The following is a 23026-nucleotide window of genomic DNA, read 5'->3' as shown; positions in this document are numbered from 1 at the left end:
TGCACTCACAGCACCTCCGGCGGATTTTGTTTGTTGTTCATGCAGTTGGCCGTTACAGCCAACAGCGTTTACTGACCATGTTGAAATATTCACACTGAGTTGTGTGTTTGCAATTTATATTGGAAAGGCTCACTTTTTCCATTATTATTATTGTTTCCCATTATCTGTCATCTCTTATTCTTTTCAGGGTCACTGGATGGCTGCAGCCTATCCCAGTTCACCACAAGGCCGACATATAAAGACAACCATTTGTGCTCACATTCACACCTGCTAACTTTTTCACCTCTTGTCAGACCAAATTGTCAAAGGATTTGGACACCCACTTCATCACTTATCTACTCATTACAATACACCTCTAGTCAGGTAAAGGTAGTATGGACTTATACTGGAAATGACTCGATGCTGCTTGTGCCATGCTACTGTAAATTAATTCTAGCAATGTCATAGTGTTTCCAAATGTCAACATTTAGACTACACTAGTGAGAATGTTAACAATAACCACAACCATAAGCATACATCCCTTCTATTTCTTGAAAATATATTTAGAATTCTGTTCACATCATAGCTAAATTAGAAATAAAATCCTCTACATTTTATGCAATATTTTGCTGATGTTGAGTACATAGTGTTAATAAACCCCTGATTACTCACTCACCAGAGCCCAGTTCTTCTTTTGTACAGTAGATTTATGTATTTGCTGAACTAGGTGATGTCTCCCCAGGTTTATTTTCTAAGCTTATATCAGGGACACAATAACAATGTTTGGACAAGACCGAAAAACATCCACATCCCTGCCACACTTTAACCTTTTTTGCTTAATTGTAGCTTACTTCTGTTTTAAAGGTCATTCATCCTAGACATTTTGGGCTCCACTATGCTATGTACAAAACTGCAACTGCAGACATTTTTGAGGTAAGGTCAGTACTCTGTGAGTGGCTTTGAAGGCCCTTCAAGCAATTAGCTCCCAAGAGGTATGTGCATATCTGGCAGAGAGGGAGATGGGAGGGTATGACTGTAATGAATGTGTCAGAGAGGACTTCAAAGATGAGTTACTTAGGCACCTGTGTGAAGAGAGATGTCTCTCTGAGTGGCTGCATTGACCAGGAACCTCGATCACAGGCAAGGCTGATACACAGTAGAGCTGTGGGTATGCAAAAATAAGATAAACACCGAATGTCAAAGGGCTTTAATGCAGAAGCAGCTAAATCACATGGACGAACAATGTATTCCATGCACAACATCTGAGTTAACAGTACTTGCCACCTGTAAAATAAGTCTGTAAATCAGTGTGTGTTCTGTTTTAAAAGCAACGTGACTGCAGTATTCATCATTTCAGGGTTACAAGTCTTGGGAATCATGACAATTATGCTAAACAAAGACAAACTGTGCTCTGCTAAAAATGTAGGTTTGACGGTTTTGCAGTAAGCAATCACTGACAAAAACAACAATGTTTCTCTCTCTGTGTGTTTTTCTGTTCTGTCTTGTTGCAGATGCAGGGATAAAATGTGCTCAGTCTTAGTCCTGTCACCTGTTTACAAGGTCATGTGGATGACCCCATGCTGGGGAAGAATGAGCCACTTCACAGCTTCCTTTTAATTTTCAGCAAGTGAACATATTTGTTTGTTGGTTATTGCTAGTCTCTACATGCAGATCTAAAGCTGTTGAAAAGAGTAACTGCTTCAATTAAAGGTTAAAGGTGGGCTTTTCAAGTTATTATATTTGAACTGATCATAATTGGTGTCACACTCCAGCGATGTTTGCACTGATCTCATTGCAATTACATTACTGTTCCTTACACTGGTTCAATGCCTAAATGAAAACGAAACTGTCTCAGTGGTAGAACTGAATGCAGGTTTTCTCTTTGTCCTTCAAAAAACAACAACCTCTGCATTTTATTTTTTAACATGTGTTGGTCAGTCATTATCATCAGTGACATATTTAATTACAGTGGTTTGGAAGGTATGGAAACACAGACATTAATCAAAGCATATTCATCAGATCAGGTCTGGTGAGGGAAAGAAGCGCACTGGGCGAGTTCCTGCTAATTAGCATGGCAATTATTGTAAGCTGTCACAGTTCTTAAGCAACGGGGTGGACTGTGTGTGCTCCAGAGCGTAATCCCTCACAAATTACAAGATAATGGAGGCAAAGAGAGGCCACTGCTTCAAAAGGAACCAGGAGATAGAATCCCCAGCAGGGACATTTTAGGGACAGGCAGGGAGAGAGACAGTGAGTGAGGGAAAGGTAGGGGAAAGTACTGCATGTATTCTCTTCAAACAGAGCAGTCTGAATAGGAGAGGTTCATTTGTCTGCATAGCTGTTCCTCTTTTATCACATTGTGCTTTTGTACTATAGCTGTAAAAAGAATTTTGAAGATAGTGGCCAACAAAAAAATTATGTTTGACTCTATATCTCAGTGTACCGCATGAGTTCAGTGGGCAGTTCAGCTAAAAACCAAAGATCAATAGTCCTCTCTCCTTGAGTTCAGCATGTGGTATGCTTATCTATGGTGGAAAACACACTATTAAAAGCTTATTCTAACTAGTATTAAACTGTTATGATGCTTTTGTTTTTTGGGGTTTTTTTTTTTAGCTTTTTTTGAGTTAGCTGACTTCTTCTCAAGACTTGATGCCAAATGGTAGGCAGAACTTTGCAGGAAAAAAGTAAGTATGCTGCAGCATTTCTAATACATCATATATGATTGTGCAGCTATTACACATTCAGTAGCACAGGAAATACTGATCTCATTTACACCCTGCATTAAATGCAATTGATGATTAATTGATTAATGCAGCATGGCCACATATACCCAGTAAGTCACCTCGCTCTGCTTCCTCCTGCTATCTTAAACCAAGCCAGGTGGTAGCACAAGCTAACAGGTAAAGGACTGTTTATCAGATGTCATCATTGAAATCATGTATCCAGATACAAATCACAAGTCAATACCAGGCTCTAAACTGAGCATTAATTGTGGAGTTAATAAATGATTATCTGGTAGATAACGCCTGTGTGAATTGATGAGGTCTTTAAGATCTGCATTATAGATTTGTACTTTGCACCACTAATGGCAAGGTTTTTTTAGGAAATAAAATTTTTGTTCTGTCTTATCATTTCTGTAGCCTTTCATATGGAAGTGAACCCAAATGTCACATTTATCACAAACTTCTATTACACATATGACTTATCTTCAAACCTGTGCAATTTGCCTGAATTTCTAAGGCTCTCAAAAGCACAGTCTCTTCATTGAATGAACCCCAGTGGATCATCAGGTCTGCCTGTTATTTTCACAGAGTTATTATTGACAACACTGATAGGTGTTAAGATCCTAGAACATTTATATTCATAGGAGGAACATTATTCTCAGTTAATACTGCCATTTCCAATGCCTTGATACTACAGGATAGATGTGACACTATGACACTTTGGGATAAATTACATTATTTGTCTTTGGTTAAGTAAACAACCTAATTTTAAAACATTCTTAATGAATATTTACATAACAATATGTAGAATCTAGTAAAAGTTGAAGCCAAACGTTTTTCCAAAGCAGCTCAGTAGAAATGAAAACAGACCACCAACACTGTGTGCATGGTGAAAGTGAAATTCTAAAGGATAATAGTTGCATGTTATTTACATAAAATTTGCATTTTATACAACATACATTTGCCATTCTGTCCATTTGCAACAAGGACTGATTATATAATACAATTTCTGTAATTTTTGAAATTATACAAACATCTTACAATGCCTGCACTTAAGTTTTGCATTCTAGTTATTTACCATTTAGGGTTTCCTTTTAATGCTTTCATAATCTTTATAGGAATGATTACTGTGCAAAGATACATTTTGATATGAGGGCAGGATACAGTGATACATGGATTAACCAGCTTGGAGCTTTTGAAAATGAGATGAAAAATTTAACAAGTCAAAATACTGTCAAGAAGAGGCACACCCACTGCATTTCAATGAGCTTCTGTGGATCTGGAGCATAAGGTAAATGCCAGCACCCTTCATCTCTCGAGCAGCTCTGGCAAGCAGACTGCGAAGCCATCCAACTATGAATTCAGTTCTCTTGTTAATGATTAGCATTTATTAAGTAAACTGTGACAGCACTGATGTGATGTGCAGACTGAGAGGGAAATTTCTATTGTGTTCAATATGGCAAGGAGCCCAAACCAGGGAGTTGGAGAATGCTTTTCTCCATAAATGTTATCCTATTTCTCAAACAACATAAATTCATTGCTATTTTAGTATAATTTTCCGCACAGCAAGATTAGGAGTCATTACTAACGTAATCCACATGCCTTGCTCATGTTTTTGTTAGCCAAACGTGAGATTAACACTTTGTTTCCTATTTCTATTAAGGCGGCAAGAGATGGGAAACATAAAAAGTCAAGATTGTGCCTTTTTGCCACAATTCCATCAGCAAGACATTTTTCATGTTCCTGACAGATGTGTGGCATTGCAGTTTGAAAATTTAGCCATGACACCTCAAACACCGGAACAAAATTAAATCAAATTAAAATTGAAATCTGAATGGCAGCCTGAACAATTATTGAAATCAAGTACAATCAGCTATAATATGTAACCAGCTCACATAGTATTTCCATTAAAACTGTAAAGCCTAGCCTGATGCGTAACACTCCCTGCCAAAGGAAGGTTTCTACTTCCTGTTTTTGCCATGGTGATTGCACATTTGCTGTACGTTACTTTCCATCTGTCCTCAGTCAAGTTAGCTCTCACTTTTTTCAAATTTTAAAGAATGCAGTGCCAGGCAACAGTTTTACTTTTAACAGAGACTACCCAGTTATGCAGTGGTGTTAAATAGCCAATAATAGGCTATAGCTCTGTAGGTTTGTGGGTTTGTTTTGCATGTTTTTTATCAGATCTAACATTTTACTGTCTCTCCCTCTGGCAAGGACCAAAATTGAAAAAATGATTTTAGCTTTAGTGTTATTTTATCCTCGTTATTTTTACTTGTATATCATAACTGGGTGTTTGCAGTCTTCTGTTTGGCTTTAGTATTGTCAAGTAAATATTTCTCCACCTAAAAACCTACTCAATAATAGATTATTGGTAAGCCCATAATATAATGCATAGACCTAAAATAGTATGCAGTAGTTATTGATGTTTATGATAAAATATCTACCTCAGACATGCAAACAATATGTTTTTTGTAAATTTAGACATATGCTTTGAATATTCTCTTGGAAAGATTTCTACAGAGGCTCCAGTGGGATTAAAAAGGAGAAATGGGATGTGCACTGTACATGTAATCTTTTGTATCTTTTCATGTAAGTTTAGTATCAGCTGTGATTAGTGGAAAGGCACATTGTTACAGTCTAATAGCATCAGTACTCCAGCTCAACATCCAAACACAAACACTTGAGCACTGGAGTAATGGAGAACCACAGCAGGGCGCGGTATAATCGGCAACACTAGAGCCCCTGTGCACCCTCTGTGGCACTGCTTTGTCTCTGAGTGCCCTCCATTTCCAGATGAGTCACTGCACTTGTATTTCCAAATTCAGCAACAATGCACCTGTCAAACTGATTGCATCCCTGACACACTTTCATATTTGTTTAATATGCATGCATTGGCTTAAGATATTTTACACAAGCAAAGTGCAGTTACATTTAAAAAGACCTTGGTGTGTGGAGGTGCTGTTCCTAATATTTCACTCTGTAGGTAATCAAGAACACTTTTAGAATGACCTTTGGAGTAATGATCTAATATTAATGTTGGGTTGAGATGCCTGCATGATCTTTACATTATATATGATTCTTATTTGATTCTTGTGGATAGAATATTTACAAGCTTTTAAAGGCACCTCATGATGGCTGAAACATTTTCTGTCTCAGGTGTGCAGCAATAGTGCAGCACTGGTGTAAACCTTGCATTAGTTACCATGACGGCACACACTAGTTTCCATGACATCTCAGCGTCTTTGTTGCAAATTTGAATAACTCACATTTGTAACTAATGGGTACTTTATGATTAGTAGCCTTTTCTATAGGCAGCTAGGAACTACTTGAATATTGAGTCTGACCTTTAAGGGACAATTTTTGTGTACAAGCATTAACGATTCAGCAGGGCTTGAGCGTATACTGTATAATCTGAAAAGTTAGTTGTCATTCATCCCTTTCTCTAGGAAAAGAACAATTAATCATACTGTATATGACTTTTATTTTCCTGTCAGCTTATTTACAGTATGTAAAATGAATGTGTTCCCCAAGCTGCCCTTCTGCATTCAATTCCAAATGTGGAAGTATTCTAATTTTTGTCTTTGAAAAACAAACAAACAAATATAAAAACAACTGATTTCCCATCAGTCATTATGAGTCATTCACAAACACAATCTCCTGTGTTTGATGATGATAACACATTTGTCACAAAATGAAGCTCTCAGTCATTTCTCTCTTTCTCTCGCTCTCTCATTTTTTTAAACTGACACATCGGCTATGAAAATTGCAGCATATGATGACTTTGTCTGAGACTAACTGCAAAAGCAGTTATAGTCAAATTTCTTAAGGGCTGGTTTGGACAGAAAAAAACATTTTAATTGAGCTTATTTTGAACCATATTTGGTAAGGAGTCACAATGAAACTGCTTTTGAACTCCTACGCTTGCCTCGCATCTTCGCCTGTGCTGATTCCTGTCTTGCAACTGTGACGTGACTAACTCTGAGAAATAGTGGTGGTTCCATTTGTGAGGAAATAACAGTAATTCAAGCTTGGGTCCTTCAGTCACTTCCACTGTTCTGTAGTGTTTCTCATTTCTCCTGGACCACAGCTGGGGGACTGACAGGATACTATCAGAATGCAAATAAGACCTACAACTTCTTCCACTGTGTGCCAGAGGGAGTTTGTACGTGCGCGCACACACACGCACACACACACACACAAAGAAGCTAAACAGGAACATGAGCTATAGGAATGCCCACATACTGGACTGTGAGGCACCGTGTGCGAGAATGGTGAATGTATGATTACAACTGGTAAACTCTTAATCTCACAAGGCGTCTTGATGAGAGCTTCAGTGAGAGACCTTTGGTGTCTCACTCATGTTTTGTCCATCATGCTGCTGCTCTTTGCATGTCAGTCAGACTGAAGGTACCGCAGGTTGGCTGGGTGGGAGGAAAAAACATGGAGTATAAAAAAAAATATTTACATTTATTTTGGGAGATAATGTCTCTAACTCAATATATAAACCAAAAAACTTTTGTTGCACGAAACCCTTGAATGTCCATATAGTGTCAACTTTGATGAAACAAATACCCTTGAGAAAAGTAATTTACACTTATGCCTTGTCAGTATCCATGTCCTGTATCCTCTCGTAGCCCACCGCATGTTCATTGGTAGACACAAAATTGGTAGACGTCTTGTGCGGTGGAGGGCTCATGCATCAAATATGAGATCTCTGTGAATGTATTTCAGCAGGTGAGACCGGAGTTGATCCACATCATGAAAATGGAAAAAGGAATCGGTAAAAATGACAGAATATCTCACTTTACATTGCAGTATAAAGACAGGTTTGCTGTCCTACCAAAACCTCTTTTCTTTCAACGCGTGTGTGAGGATGCTGCCGGATTAACATGGCACCATTTCTTGGTATCTATAATTTAAGGGAGATGGCAGTTTTAATTTAATTTCGCATTAGTGGAGAGAGCAAAACTTTTCTGGAGCTACACTGTGTGAGGCTTATTGTGTCATTAAAATAATCCCAAGTGAGTGAAAATCTGATACAGCAGGAATTATTCCTTGTTTGCTTCTAGAGGTGCTCTGTCATGTATGGTTGCTGGCAAATACGTGATTCATTAAGCGTCCTGACACCCTTTTGTAAAGAGCGATGTGCGCACTCTCGTGGATATTCTGGGACTTTGCGCGCAGTTTCAACAGGAGAAATCTGCGCTTTCAGAGGATTTATGGGGGGGTGTCGGACGCAGTGTCTTTTCGCCTGGCACCTGTTGCTGGCTTATTATTTTTCAGAGCTGGTCTGTTGAGGATTTAACCACAGTATTTCTCAGCTCATATCAAGAACATGTCGGAGGAAGAAACTGATTCTAACTCCAGTCGCTACTATTTTGGCAATGCCTCAACTAGAATCCAGAGCAGCTTCGTGTTTTCGGGACCCATATTTGTCATTTTGATGGTGATGATGGTGACTTTGGTTGTTGTGATAGTTTTGGGTAACGCACTGGTCATTTTGGCTTTTAAAGTGGACAAGAGTTTGAGAAGACAGTGCAATTACTATTTCCTGAATTTGGCAATATCAGATTTTCTTGTAGGTAAGTCAAACCGTAATCTTTAAAAATAAATTAAAAAAAAACCCAATACAGAGTAAAGTTTAATACAGAGGATGAATGTGTTGTCTAATAAACGGTATTTTTGTGCTGTGGTATACGGTGTGTGTCCAAGCTGATACATGAGACGTGAGTTCTGAAATTCTTACGTTTCTTGAATGCTCCTTTGTATGCCAGTCAACCTCCCTAACCCACTAGATACAGTAGTTGAGGAGGTGTACATTCACAAATTAATTACCTGCAAAATAGTTCAATATATGGTGTCAACAATAATGATTATAGTGCTTGACACATTTTTATTTTATTTTTATTTATTATTTATTAGGCTAAGGCATCGCTTTTGTAATGGTACTATTTACAGCTATAAAGAAAGGAAGGTTAAAAAATATTTTAATTTGAATTTAACACTGTACTTGATTCCCTCTTTATGTTGCACTCATGGGCACCATTTAAACATTTGATACATGGTTTAAAACACATTATAATGTAGTTATAAGAGATATAAGGGCATTTTCGTAAGTGTTCATAAATACTTAGCATTTTCAACAGCTATAATTTTGAGACCTATTTCTTTTGTTTAATATTATATATTACAATTATTACAGCTATGTTTTACTATTTAGTCATCAACTTTTTCTTTATACATCAACATCTATTAATAAAGGCTTTCTTTTTATATTATCCCACATTATTATTATGAATGATTTATCAAATACATTGTGTGTGTGTGTGTGTGTGTGTGTGTGTGTGTGTGTGTGTTATATGCTAAAAATATGGGTTTGTATGTTTTCCAATGCCTGTTTCTGTAGGGGCTTTCTGCATCCCAGTCTACATCCCTTACATCCTCACAGGCAGGTGGACTCTGGGTCGAGGACTGTGTAAGCTGTGGCTTGTCATGGACTACCTGCTTTGCTCTGCGTCTGTCTTCAACATTGTACTCATCAGCTACGACCGCTTCCTGTCAGTCACCAGAGCAGTGAGTGGAATTGTCTTGTGCATCACGTCTGTGATATGCAGAGCCATCAAAGTGAACTCAGGGGTGTAACACACAGAACAAGTGTCTGTCATATGTGCAAAAGAATCTGTAATGTCATGTCAGTCAAATGAAGGTAAATCATAACATCTTTGGAGTTAAGGCTAAACTTGCTCAGGATGATTTTCCCACCTCAGTTTGACTTCTTTTTTCCACATTCAAATATAATGTTAAAAACTGAAGAGCCCCTTTCCTTGCAGCCATACAGACATTCCCTACTTGTGCTCTGTGGCTTAATTTCTGACTGGTGAGTCTCCCAGGTCATTGATAGGGGCAGCGGCTCCTCATTCTCCCAAATGTGCCCATCTGCAGAGGTTAATCATTCCTGACCCATTTAGGCCCAGTGCCACCCCTAATTATAGCCCTTCCCCATGACATAGCTTAAAAAAAAGTCACATTTTGACTTTGGGAGGGACTGGCTTTCAGAATACACACAGAAACACAACATGGGATTGTAAAAACGTCTGATATACGATGACCAAAAATAATTATTTTAGTTTCCACCTCAGCAAGTTATTTAATATCACTCCATTAAACTATGGGCCACTGCTTTATTTTTCTGAAATACATTTCTACACCATGAGTCGATTTTCTGCCTGTCTTGGCACATATCTAGCAGTTCGCATAAGCTTTTGTTGGGGCTTGTCCCTGCATTAGCCAACCATATCCTATACACTTGTGTGTTAACTCGAAGGTGGGATGAGGCTTGGCATAGTAGACAAAGAGAGTGTTCTGTTTCCATTCACAAGCAAACACTTAACATCAGAGCAATGAATACAAATAACACCAGAGAGAAAGAGGGAATGGGAGAGAGAGAGAGAGCCTCTTCTTTAATTAGCTAGCTTTGATCATAGAGATCCTCCTCTATGCCATGGTCCTTCCAACCTGGAGAGATCAATCACAGCAGAAACAGGCCACTGGCAGCCAAGCAGCATTTTCCTAAAAGCATTTCCCTCTGAACCTTGAATGACAAAGCATCATCAACAGCCACAGGACAAAGTTTGTCTTTTCAACGAAAAGACGGAGTCAGATTAGATGCATATATTTGGCAGTCAGATGAAGTGTCAGCACATTAACAAAATTCCACCTGCACAATGTTAGAAACAGAAAGTGTTACTTGAATGTGTTACTTATGAATTTAGGATTATAAGAGTGAGCTACGATGAGTCCTAGAAGCTGCCAGCATGAATCTTTTAAAAAGATAATGTAAAATTTTAGATTGGATTTATGTCCACACCTGATTCTTCTCTGTTGAGTGCTATGTCACAACATGAAGAGGGGAAAAGTGTATACCAATTAATTCTTACAAACATAAGTGGAACCATTTTTCATCTCCTTTGAAGATGAACTGCACTTAATTTTTTTTGTCATTCAGAACAGGTGCACATCTTCAGAGCAGCTGAAGACGGAGTAAAGTACGCTGTCCACTGAGAGAGAATATGGACAGGGGCATAGGCTGTAACTCTAATTGAGAGCGGTCATGAGAGGTGCCTCGTTGACTTAACCGTCATTCATTAACTCTCCTGCAACACATGATGTTGGGATGCTGGAAACAACAGTTCATATGTTTTGCTTCATAAATATGTTCACAAACATATGATTATGTATCTGTTAGGAGATACATATGTTCCAGTGATATTATCTTGATACTTGATTATATTGTAAAAATGTACATGGGTTTGAAGTGTTTTACTCCTTGTTTGGTTTTGGGTGATTTAAAGCTATGGCTTTTGCTTTAAGACTTGCCTCCATATTCACTATACAACTGCGCAGTGATTAGTTAATGGAGATTAGTGTTGTGTTAGAAAGTCCTGGAGACAAACCTTGTCCATTAATACTGTTAAATGAACACTGCCTACCTTTTTATGGCTAAGGACAGCATACTTTAGGAGAATAAACTGTTATTTATCCCTCTAACTACATACAGGGCTAAATAACTGCGGAATGCTGAAATTACACATAAAATGGAGCAGCAGCATCATTCACAGTATATTTTCTGATTGAGACTTATATTTACTGCAGGTAAGTTACCGTGCAAGACAGAGCATGACTCATCAAGCCATAATCAAGATGATTGCCGTCTGGGTGCTAGCCTTTGTCCTGTACGGTCCAGCTATCATATTCTGGGAGCTGGTGGTGGGCAGAAGCCGCGTGCCAAAGGATGAGTGCTTTGCAGAGTTCTATTACTCATGGTACTTCCTGCTGAGTGCCTCCATGCTGGAGTTTTTCTCTCCTTTCATCTCGGTGGCTTTCTTCAACCTCAGTATTTACCTCAGCATACGCAGGAGGAGGTTCCACAGCAGGGAGGTCCAGCACCATCTTCAAGTGAGCGAGCCTGCCTCTGCCCAGGGGGAAGGTATCCCCCTGTCCCACAACTGGGGATTAGGAATGAAACTGGCTGTAAGAGGCTCTATCCACTCCCAGACCTCCTCTCCCAGTTTGGGTAAACTAGATCCCTCAACCAGCAGGGCTGCCCAGCCTAGCCGTCTGTCCAGGGATAAGAAAATTGCTAAGTCCCTGGCCATCATAGTGTGTGTGTTTGCCATCTGCTGGGCACCGTACACCCTACTGATGATCATCCGTGCTGCCTGCAGAGGGCGTTGCATCCAGCATCACTGGTACGAGGTCACCTTCTGGCTCCTGTGGCTCAACTCTGCTATCAACCCATTCCTGTACCCACTTTGCCACAGTAGCTTCCGCAGGGCTTTTAGCAAGATTCTCTGCCCAAAGCGACATACTACTCCCCCATCATCTGTCCTTCGTGCTGGCCAGTAACAAGTGGATACCCTTGGATGGTTGGGGACGAACAAAACTGCGGATGGAAATATTCATATCTAACCCTTAAACTCCACAGTGTCAGCAGACGAAACTAAACTGTGCACCACAGTTTGTCATACAGACATTATCATTAACAGTTTTCACTTGTGCTTTTCTGTGTTTGGATGTGTAAGGTCGGTACTGTAAAGTATGATGTGCATACTGTGTTCACATCAGAAGCATGTAGCAAACATCATAGGCTGGAACATAAGTTGTCTGAGTAAAAAAATGATGATGATATGGTCATTAATATAAAAATGTTTTCACATGGTATAAAAACCAGAGAGGTTTACTGTTGCTGTGTTGGTTGTTGTGTAGAAGGGTGGAGGGGTGGGGTATGAGCGGGGGACACACCCATCAAAGAATAAACCAGAACAATCTCTTCAGACCTGTCGGTGCAGACTATGTAATAGTAAAATCTGTCAGCGCTGCTTATGTACTCTATGAATCTTTAGAAATAAGTTCAAGAAATGCATTTCCTTTGACCATCTGCCACATTCTCTTACGTACACTAATGTGAAAGACCAAACCAGGAATCATAACTAGACTTTATATTTGTCTTTACAGAGCATCATACAGTGTTCTTTATATTACGCAGCTTGTATCTTTACTTTATATAGATTATATTGAAGATTTATGTTCGTAAAAAATATGTATTGGCCTCACTGTAACATCCTTGCTTTATCTGAAGTTCACTGTCACCCTCTACTGTTAGGATTTGCTCCTGTTAAAATTACAGAAACACAGTGATGAAAACACAAAGTGCCAATAAGTGTAAATATAAAATTAAAGGTGTTATCAAGGTTAACATTGTGTTTTCTCTCTTTTCAGGGCTTATTGTTATTCAGTAGATTAGTAACAGATTACAGAATGAATTCATTTTCTGCACAACCATCACCCTGTGTTCAAAATGCATGACTTTGTATCAACATTTTATTATGTTTCATTAACATTTTTATTACTGCCACTATCTGAATTTGTTTAACATAAAGTATTTTATTATTTTGTTTCATGTAAGAGAGAGAAAGAACGAGAAGTAATCTGTTTACAAACAATGCCAAAATACCATTTTACTGTGATCAGCAGGTGTATGTATACTTATGTGCCACTAGATGTCACCATTAACCTTTATTTATTAACACATTAACCTGTGTGTGCAGTGCTTGAGCATTAAGCTTCGATTCATCATAGAGTGAGGGCAGTCTCTCAGTTTCCATTTACTGTTTTCCTTCATTGTTTGATTCATTGGTTGTTAATTAAATCCATGCAGCATTTTTTGCACAAGGGCCCTGGTTGATTCAAATTGTAAAAGAGGAATGTAACCAAATGATCATAGGTTTCTAAAATTGGATGGCGCTCGCTCAGTGAATCCTTTGACCGTCACATAGTGTCACTTTGAACAGTAACATTATGTCCTACGCTTCAGCAAATGTTTTATATAGTTCGTAAGTGCTGTTATGCTGTATACTTTTTGGAAATTGTTTGTTTAACTTAAATATTCAAACAGTTGTTTGAGTGTTGTCCTCTTAAAAAATAAATAATCACTTTTTTTGTGTTCATTTCAAGTGAATGAAATTTAGGGTTTTCACAAATAAAATAAATTAAGTTTTTGATGCGTTTTTAAATGGCAACACCGTGTCCTGTAGTTGGTGTCTGCCTGATGGCTAACTGGGTCGCTGCCAAGTGTCTAGTAGCTTTTGTTTGACGTGCAGATAAAATGCTGAGAGTGCAATACCATTTTTGAATTGTCCCCCAGTTTAGGTAGGTTTGATTTGATAGATTAAATGAGTTCTTTCCAGATGTATACTTATTAGAGCTGTAATTACACCATCATGTTAGATAGTGGGGTTGCGTTTGCAGGTGCCTGGGTCCCAGAGGGGACTTACATTGCTCAAAATTGTTGCTGTTGTCCGTGTGCACATCTGGGCTCCCTGTCAGGTGCTGGGAATAAGGGCACAGCTGCAGGGAACAAGCCTGCACTCCCCCCTCTGTCTCCCTCTGCCCGTGGTGTTGTGGTGGGGGTGGTTGGGGGTGGGAGGGGGGATGTCCAGAAGCACACTTCTGACCAGAGGGATGCAGGCACATTTCCCTGGGGGTGACAGAACTGCATTTATCAGCAAAATGGCAAGCCTGGGTTTACACCCTGTGTATCTAAATGCAACAGCAAGAGCCATATCACCATGAGGGCCGCTTGCACTGTGTGCAGTTATATCAGGAGAACTACTGCTATTGATTTTGTTGATAGATTGAAATGTCATGGCATGTGTGCCAAACTGATTGGCTAAGAGAGTGAAGCTGTATTGGGGATCATGCCAGCTTAAATTGGTCCAGGAGGGGTAGCACCATGAAAAACACAGACAAGAGATTTTAACTATGTGCAAAGATGTGAGTCCCCTTTACATCCTATTCATGTGTATAAGTTAATGTGTTTAATGGGGGGTATGGATGTCTGTGACCCCAAGCAATGTATCTAAAAGCTGTGACCCCAAATGGAGTGCACCTGTGCCCCTTAAGTTTATAGAGCTCCATTAGCAGAGACTCAGCCAGTGATCAGAGGAGGGAAGAGGGCCTATATAACTTTCCCATGAGAATCTCTGAACAGTTAAACTCTTAGAGGTCCCCCTTTAGCACTATGTTAGGATGACCTAATGTTTTCAACCTGTATGACACCACTGGTCTGCACAATAGATAAATAAAATGGCACAGATATGGACTGAAGCCACTGTAATGTTTGGCTTAAGGAAAACACAGAAGATACTGACATGCTGACGTACCAGTACTCTTTTTAACAAGCCAGTGACCAACATGCTACACTAATATCTCAAAGTTAAGCTGGAATATGAAAGTGAACCGACCAATAAGAACAAACCACTTTAGTTTGTAGATACAGGTCAGAACCTCTTGTAGCATCTCTCAATGTACATTTCCCCCCACACAGGCTGTTCACTTTCTAACTAAATGTAAACCACAGTTAATATTTCATGAGGGACACACTCAAAAAGAAAAACAGACTGTTTCTGCTTGATTTTTGCCTTTTCCGCTCTCTCATTTTTCCCTCTGCCTTTTCCTGCAGTGTACTTCCTGACTAGAGATTAAATAATTCCATTGGAATCCTCTTAGGATGGGTTCCCAGCACTTGGCAATTAAACAATTACATTTAATCAGCATGGGGCGACGCTTCAAGTCACCCTCATTTCAGACGTTGATTAAAAGCAATTCTGCAGTGGTTATTGCTGTCGACTTTCGAAACTGTGGTTCATTTAGGATTGCTACATCTGTGGGGTCAGGTTGGATAGCAATATGGCAGGTTCAGTGGTGGTCGAGAGCTCTATCTGCCTGTGGTGGGTAAAACAGTAATGACAGAACTCATGGCAGACCTTATATTGTCCCTTAAGTCGGAGCTAGTTAGATTACTTAGAGACATTTTGACCCTACAGCAAAGAAGACTCAACGAACAATAGAAAGGAGAGGGACATTAAGTTATGCATGTGGGAGCCCAGATCCTGTGAGTGTATGTGTGTGTGTGTGTGTGTGTGTGTAAGCACTTTTTTTTTTTAACACTACATATGTGTATTTGACTATGTCCATACACAGTTATTTCTTTTTTGCCTTAACACTGAATTGCATTTTGTTTGAATGAAATGCACCTTGACATATACAATTTCATCATGCCATGCAATAACATCTCCCTCTGTGATGGCAAACAAGCTGAGAGAGGGCACACAGGGAGGAGGGCTTTTGTATGAGCCATATTTGACATCACGCTCGAGTGAAAGAGTGCTACGTGGCATAGAGCAGGAGCGGACTTTAGTCTTCCCTGTGCAACACAGATGAGTTGTGATGGATACCCGGCCCCCTCTTGTGAAACCCAGGTGCCCCTGTTTCATAAGGCACCCCACTGGGTCCCCGGCCCTCTTAATTAGTGGCTTCCGTCAGCTGGCGCCCAGGCCTTCAAGCACCAGTCACTGGCCTCTGGTGCTGAAGAAATCCAGTTCGCTTCAGATCCTCGGCTTTCCTAACAGATGGATACATTGGTGGAATGACTAAGAGGCATCAAGGTTTTTGCAAACCTGTAAATCATCGGTGAATTTTCTGGTGTCTAGATCACATACATGCTGTGAGGAGGGGAAAATGCTTTTGAATGATTTCATGTTTTTTGGTTTTAATAAAGGTGGACAACTGCAGGGAATGGGCCATTACACTTAATCTCAGCAGCAGATATACTTTTACAAGACAATGATGATATTTATATGATGAAGTCAAATTTAGATGAAAGGTTTCACCAGGATGGGAATGTTGACTTTTTCCTGGTGCAGTATCATAGCAGTGCTGTAACAATAGTCTCTTCTAATGACATTCCCCTAGTAACTTCTTGCCTCTATGAATCTCAGGGGGGCAGCGCTACAAAAAGTGATAATTACATGAAATATACATAGAGAATAAAGGGAGCATGTTTACATAACCAGGCCCATAAATATCTGACGGAGAAGACATTGTTCTCCGACTCCTTTTAAGCTGATCTCCCAGGGATGCCATTTTAATGACATGATGGTTTAAAGAGATGCTGCTCCATCTCGTTCCATATTTAATTAACTTTTGCTTTTCTGACGCAGAGGAAAAACAGAATAAAGAACGCGTGATAGAGACAAACACACACGATAGTGAGGAGACAATAACAAATAGCTGGGAGAACAGAGAGGGAGGCAGGGGAACATGAGCAGAGACCTTGTCATGCTTTTGTGAGCTGTTTACAATACAAGAGATGCAAAGGGAAAGGAGGGGTGGTGGAAGAACGAGAGCTCTTAAAATTTGGAAAAAGGAGCGATAGAATTAAGTAAAAGGAAAAGAGGGAGAAAGGGGAGAGAGTGGGGAAACACTGGGAGAATGAAGATCCAGTTCTCCCAGGAGGCTCCATTATGGAGCATTTTTTAGTTCATCACCGATGAGGGGAAAATAAATGTGAAACTGACAGTATGCATTTAGCTGACATTCCAGACAGTGATAAATAAAATAGAAGAACAAAATAAAAAGCCCTTTTTGCATTCTACTTTCACCTTCTTCTCCAGATTTCTTGCAACACACATCGGTGTTGATCTGCCATGTGTTCATTAAATAAACACATGGCAGATGTCAGTGAACAAAAATGATCACATCAGCGTTATCGTGCAGAGATTTCTACTCATTGGAAAAAGAAAAACTTGGCTAAAGACACAGAACTCACTAATTTGTGCAAAAACCTGCGTAGACTTTTCTCCATATTTGGTCAGGCAAAACGATGGCACTTCAACATTTTTAACTGGTTTCAGCAGCTACAATGAACTCAAATCATTTAACCAATAAATTCATGTACTGGCACTGAGATACAAGGGACTCAGCCCAGAATTTGCTGTGCCCTCCTCTCTCTCAGGCAATGTGTTTTCCATTTTTACTGTCAGCTGTATACGGCATACGCTGCATTATTGATACTTTCTTTCCCTCATCTCTCCTCTTGTTAGACTCTTCCCTTGTCCTCATATCATCACACTGGCCACACTGGCTGTGAAGCCTGGAGAGTTGCAGTGAATATGAGCCCACCTGGTCTATATTTTATTGTTTGGTGTTTAATACATTTTTGAAAATCCTGCCTTATCCCGGACAGGAAAAAAAAAAACAAAACAAAAAAACAAAAAAACAAAAACAAAACAAAAAAACAAAAAGAATCTAGAGCCTTGTCTATTTCAAGTGTTTCTCTTGGTGAGGCAGAGGGAGATGACTGGAGGGGGATACTCACCTTCAGCTCTCCCAGTTCAGGAGACAGGGGGGATCATTAGGAGGGGCTACAGAGGAGGAAAGCGTGCAAATGTGTTTGTTTGTCTATCTGTGCATCCGTTCGGTGATAGACTGGTGACTTGTCCAGTTTGTACCCTGCTCAGTGTGTGCAGGGATGTGTTCAAAGTCCCCTGTGACCCTGAAAAGGATAAGCTATTTAAAAAATGGATGGAGGAATGAAAGATGCATCTTCCCTACATAAATCAAGTTTGAATAAATGTTTATTTTAAAGTAGATTTATTTATATTTTCAATTTTTTGTACTTGTATAGTTTGACAGCAGGATGAGGGTGAATGTGGCTGAAGGTGATATTTACACCCCCAGGACCCTTCTCTAGTTATTACCTGAGAATGGACTTTCCATACATTTGCAGAAGAAAGTAACTTTACTCTGGGGAGAACAATTTGAGACATAATGTTCACACAACTGTTTTTCTCTTCTTTTCTTTTCTTTTTGCTGTTATTCTCACTCCTACAATAGTCACAAAAACACAGAAACAGCATGTATACAAAATTACACAGGACAAGCACAAAAGACAATAGCAAATGCCTTTGTGCTGGATCCATAAACATTGTGGCAGGGCTGCATACTGAGGTCGAGGCGTCCATTTTGCTGACACAGTTCTGAAGTGAAAAGATGGCTCTTTGGATGTGAAGTGCCGGTGTGAGAGATTGGGTTACCCCAGACACTCCCAGCGGATCTCCCGGCCAAATGGATCTGGATCTCACGCTTGGGCGCACATATTGAATGCCATAAGAGGTCTCCGAGGTCTCCTTCAGAGGGAGGAATGTGTGGCCTAACAATGTGGAGTTTTCACCAAACTAAATTTTGCACCAAAGAAGAGTTATAGCAAGGACACTGGAACACAAGGGACAAGCGCTGAATGCATACTTACATTTGTGCAGGTTGTTCATGCTGAATAAAGTGGCACATTTTCAGCTTCCTGGATAGGAACATACTGCACGGGTTCAGGAGTATCTCATAATTCTTTAATAAAGTCTTAACACAGCCCGGCTGTTTTCCTCCAGAGGCCTATGGGTATTAGCCTGTCAAATGAAAAAACAAAATGCCACTTCACACACATCCTGGACAAGAACAATGGCATTTCAGCTGCTCCCAAACATCTGGCCTGACTGGCCGATTCCACTAAGGACTGGCCAGGCTCTTAGCAACACTGAATGCCACTTGCACTGAGGTTATGTTCAGGCGACGACACCATAGAGTATCAGTAAGGCTACGTTATCTCTGAACAAGCCATCCATTCTGCTGTTTTCTGACGGAAGAATACTTGGGGGCAGTGTAATTATATTGCTTTAAATGAGCCCCTGAGAATGCCCCTGCCAAAGCGCCCACAAAGTCTCACACTTGGGCGAGTGTCAGAAACACAGCGCTTGTGTATGCACTCTTGTGTAGTTGCGTGTGTGTTTTTGCTGCTTAGGCTGGCGTTAAAAGGGAGGCCGTGGTGCTTCTGATACGCCTCACAAGTGAATTTAATTAAATCATAAATATGAGCTGGAGGCCGCCACCCAATTTAATGTAATGGATGATGTGGGCCAGTCCATCTCTGGCAAAGCAAAGTTCTGGACCCGTTCAAATGCCCTTGAAGCTTATTAAAAGTGCCTGGCACAGGGAGACGCTAGCAAAGTTGTTTAATGGATGCCCAGCTTGCATTCAGTATGACAGTTAATGTTGGGACGTACCATCTCGGACATGGATGCAGGGTTGTGCCTCCATTGTGGAAGTCTGACACTCTCAGAGGTCCCCTCCATCCCTCATCTGATCCTTGTTAAAGTAATGCAATAAAAAATACACATTTGACTGTAATACAATATATATATATATATATATATATATATATATATATCACAATATTCACAATATTATCAACTAGAAGGGTCACATTCATATGTTTTCAGACATGTTCTTCACATAATGGATCAAAAATTATATAGGAGCATCACTGTGCTTCCCTTAGTATTCCTATATAGGTTTGAAAATGCATATAATATATGATAAAGTGTGCAGCATATAATGAAACACAGTGTCTGCTGGGTATTTCAAATGAAGCACCGCTTTACAGCCATTTGTTACTCACAGTATAACCTAGTTACAATGCTATGATCTACAGTGCTGAGCCTTTTCAAAACAAAACTGAAAGCTTCAACAAATGTTATGCTGCTCGCGTGTCACAATTGATGAATCATTCGCTGGGACAGACAGATGTTGTTGCATGGGTTTTGTCCCATTCGGCAAAGGCAGAAGAATCTTTTCCTCTGTCTCCCGGAGAGCTGGAGGCTCCCTAAATAGACCTAGCGCAAGGGTGTGTAGAATGGGACCGCACAGGGTGATGGGTAATGGAGTCATTAATAACATAGACCTCCCTCAAGATGCTCAGATGTTTGTTAGCAAGAGCCACAAGGGAGTGAGGAAAATAGGATGCAATTTGATACAAGAGGAAAAAAGCAGTGTAAGCTTTTGATGATGATCGTGTTTATGCTGTCATAGGTCTTGTCTGATGGGTTAATTGTCTTTACACACACACACACACACACACACACCCACACACACACAGTAGTCTATTTTAGACAGATAATGAAGGTACACAGAAGCCGTTTCCTCATACAGTTTTTAATATTTTCATCACATGTGCAACACAAAAAACGAGGTCTGCCAAATACAGAACTCCATATTTGTACAATACATTTTAATAACATCAGAGATAACTGTCCTTTTGCTGCAGGAGATGGTGATTTCCTGTAAACTGTGTACGAACAATTCTCAATCAAAATGTCAAAACATTAAAGTTTTATACAAAAGTGCATTTCAGGTTCAATGAATGCAAAACATTTACATGACAGAATGGTTTAAAGTTTCGTATGATGCCGCAGTGGCTTCCAGCTTGAGCAGAGGGCAATGGGACACTGCAAAGCAACAAGAGGAGTACTTGGGCACTCTCCAGGAGAGCCAGGGATGGAGTTTAGTAACTACGGTATATCCCCGAGACAGACTGAAATTGTGTTCAGTCTTCATGACCCCAAATCCGGATGGATTAACTCCCCCACTGCGAAAAAATATGCAGCGATAACAAAACATAAAGGAAAAAAAAAAAATTCCAGTAATCTCCAGGCTTCAACGAGCAGTAAACATTAACAACAGAAATGTACAGGTTGAGTCAGTGGGCTGGAGATTTCCCCATGCTCTGAGAGCCACATGGGAGCTTCACGCCTCTGTTCACGAGCCAACCAGAGGAACTAGCCTTTTCCAAATCTGTGTCACTGCGTTTGCATATATCAGCATCCTGTCCTGTTTTTCTGTTCTCTCTTGTCTTTTTTTCTTTTTTTTCCTGCCTCTCGTCTGAACTCCAGTGCAGGCAGCGCAGATTAGTCGCACCGCTGTTCTCAGCTGGTCCTCTGGCAGCCATGTTACGATGGACACACGGACAAGATCTCAGCCAATGCTGGTGAATCAAGCTCTTCTATCCCGTAATGACTGACCATGTCAGGATACAGAGTGACATACTGCGCAGTAGGAGTGTCGCTGATGAAAAGAGTCCTCCTGACAACACTTGCCGGTTCCTACAGCTTCCTGCTCTCTCAGTTTCTCCTTTACACAAGTGTTTGCGTCCCATCTGGTCTGATTGACAATGTCATTGTTCTTTTTTCCCCCTTTCTTTCTGGACAAACATTTTGAACTGTACACTGGCAAATACTGTATAAGATTGCAATATAGCTGTAGTTAAGCAACACATGAAGAATTCTATGTACAAACAAGTTGGCTTTTTTCTTTCTTTTTGAAATAATGGTTACTAAAGAACAGAGAGGGTACTTTTACACTCTTTCCCCCTGTTTCTTTTATTTTCTTTGCTTTGCTTTTCTTTTTTTCTTGCTGTGGCACGGTTCCTTGTGTTGTAGCTGAATCGAAAGTTCAGTGCAAAACAGTCAGTGGGAAACTGCACCGACGGTAATTGGTGGTCAGACATTATTCTCCACGTCATGTGATTCTCGTTCTGGGCCACGGCGCTGATCTTTGCCATGTTAGCTGCTGTGCTGAGTCAATGTGTGGTTCTGCAAGGACACAAGAAGAAACAGGAGAAACATTATGAGCACGCACAACAAACAGAGCTTTCATGTTCCTTCCCTTTCATTCAGGACATGGGAACATTATTCATCTTCCATAGGGAACACTAATGTTTTACACCTTGAAATAAATCTTAAATGTTAAGATATGATTGACAAGCACCATCTTCTGATTATCTTGGCATTTGAACATCATGTCATTATCCAGATCCAATTAACTTGCACATGAGTCAAATCTGTGTGCAGATCAATAGCAGTCGGCTTTGGGATTAAGCATAGTTAAGTGTTGGCGTAACACAAAGGCACAAGACCACTGACAGATAACATCCCATTCCTCCGAAATGCTGCCTCCCGATCAAAGTCTGTGTCCATGGAAACAAATCCATAACAAGGCACTGACACACCTGATGGAATATCATCGTGGGAGTCTTGTTTATCCAGCACCTACATGTATTGAATACGCTGCAAATGTACAGCGGCAGAAAAAAGAAGTTGAGAAGTTGAGTGCAGGTGAGGCCGTTGATGATTTGATCCTCTGCACTGCAGTGAATACGTAATGGTGCACAATTTTCTATGACAGGATAACAAGCTGACAATATCACTCTGTTTTGCTGTATCTCCCAAATTTATGCGCGCACACACACAGACCGTTGAGAGTGGTTGTAGTGGGGCAGCTGTGCCAGCTTCTTTAAAGGGAGTGTGGACCAGGGGGTGTGTAACTGGTGTCCCTGGTGGGCTGAATCCAGGTCATCTTTTGAAGTGACTGCTAATCCCTTTAATGCAAACTACATGCCCCACTTGCTGCGCTCTGTTTAAAACACGGCCTAGGACTCTCTAAACTGGCATGGACTAGACACACCTGTCACAGAGTCATCAGCACGCATGCATGCACACACACACAAATACACACACACCCCAGTGCACCCATACATTTTGTTGTGCACATACTGTAGACACAGAAATAAGTGACACATACTTAACTGGCTTTAA

General features: G+C 40.2%; 2 protein-coding genes and 1 long non-coding RNA gene across 7 annotated transcripts in view; 2 read left to right on the top strand and 1 right to left on the bottom strand.

Annotated features, from left to right (window-relative positions):
• The first annotated feature begins 323 nt into the window (after positions 1 to 323).
• LOC124069765 lies at positions 324 to 2544 on the top strand. Its single transcript, XR_006845099.1, has 3 exons — positions 324 to 363; positions 844 to 912; positions 1491 to 2544. It is a non-coding gene; the product is annotated as an uncharacterized LOC124069765 (long non-coding RNA).
• Positions 2545 to 7573: 5029 nt separating this feature from the next.
• On the top strand, positions 7574 to 12306 carry LOC124069539 (histamine H3 receptor-like). The gene is made up of 3 exons (XM_046408775.1): positions 7574 to 8287; positions 9112 to 9278; positions 11358 to 12306. The coding sequence occupies exons 1-3, from the start codon at positions 8041 to 8043 to the stop codon at positions 12108 to 12110; spliced, it is 1167 nt and encodes a 388-aa protein (XP_046264731.1). The 5' UTR covers positions 7574 to 8040; the 3' UTR covers positions 12111 to 12306.
• An 8263-nt stretch (positions 12307 to 20569) lies between these two features.
• The window catches only part of LOC124068792 (zinc finger protein 521-like), a 90034-nt gene continuing 87577 nt past the window's right edge, over positions 20570 to 23026 (bottom strand). For all 5 annotated transcript variants that reach the window (XM_046407276.1, XM_046407278.1, XM_046407274.1 and 2 more), the window contains one exon: positions 20570 to 22024. In XM_046407276.1, coding sequence (XP_046263232.1) covers positions 21995 to 22024 — 30 coding nt within the window. In that variant the 3' untranslated portion in view covers positions 20570 to 21994. The remainder of the gene's footprint in view (positions 22025 to 23026) is intronic.

The sequence above is a fragment of the Scatophagus argus genome, chromosome 13 (genome assembly GCF_020382885.2).
Source record: "Scatophagus argus isolate fScaArg1 chromosome 13, fScaArg1.pri, whole genome shotgun sequence".
NCBI lineage: Eukaryota > Metazoa > Chordata > Actinopteri > Scatophagidae > Scatophagus > Scatophagus argus.
This window is presented reverse-complemented; position numbering and strand designations above follow the sequence as displayed.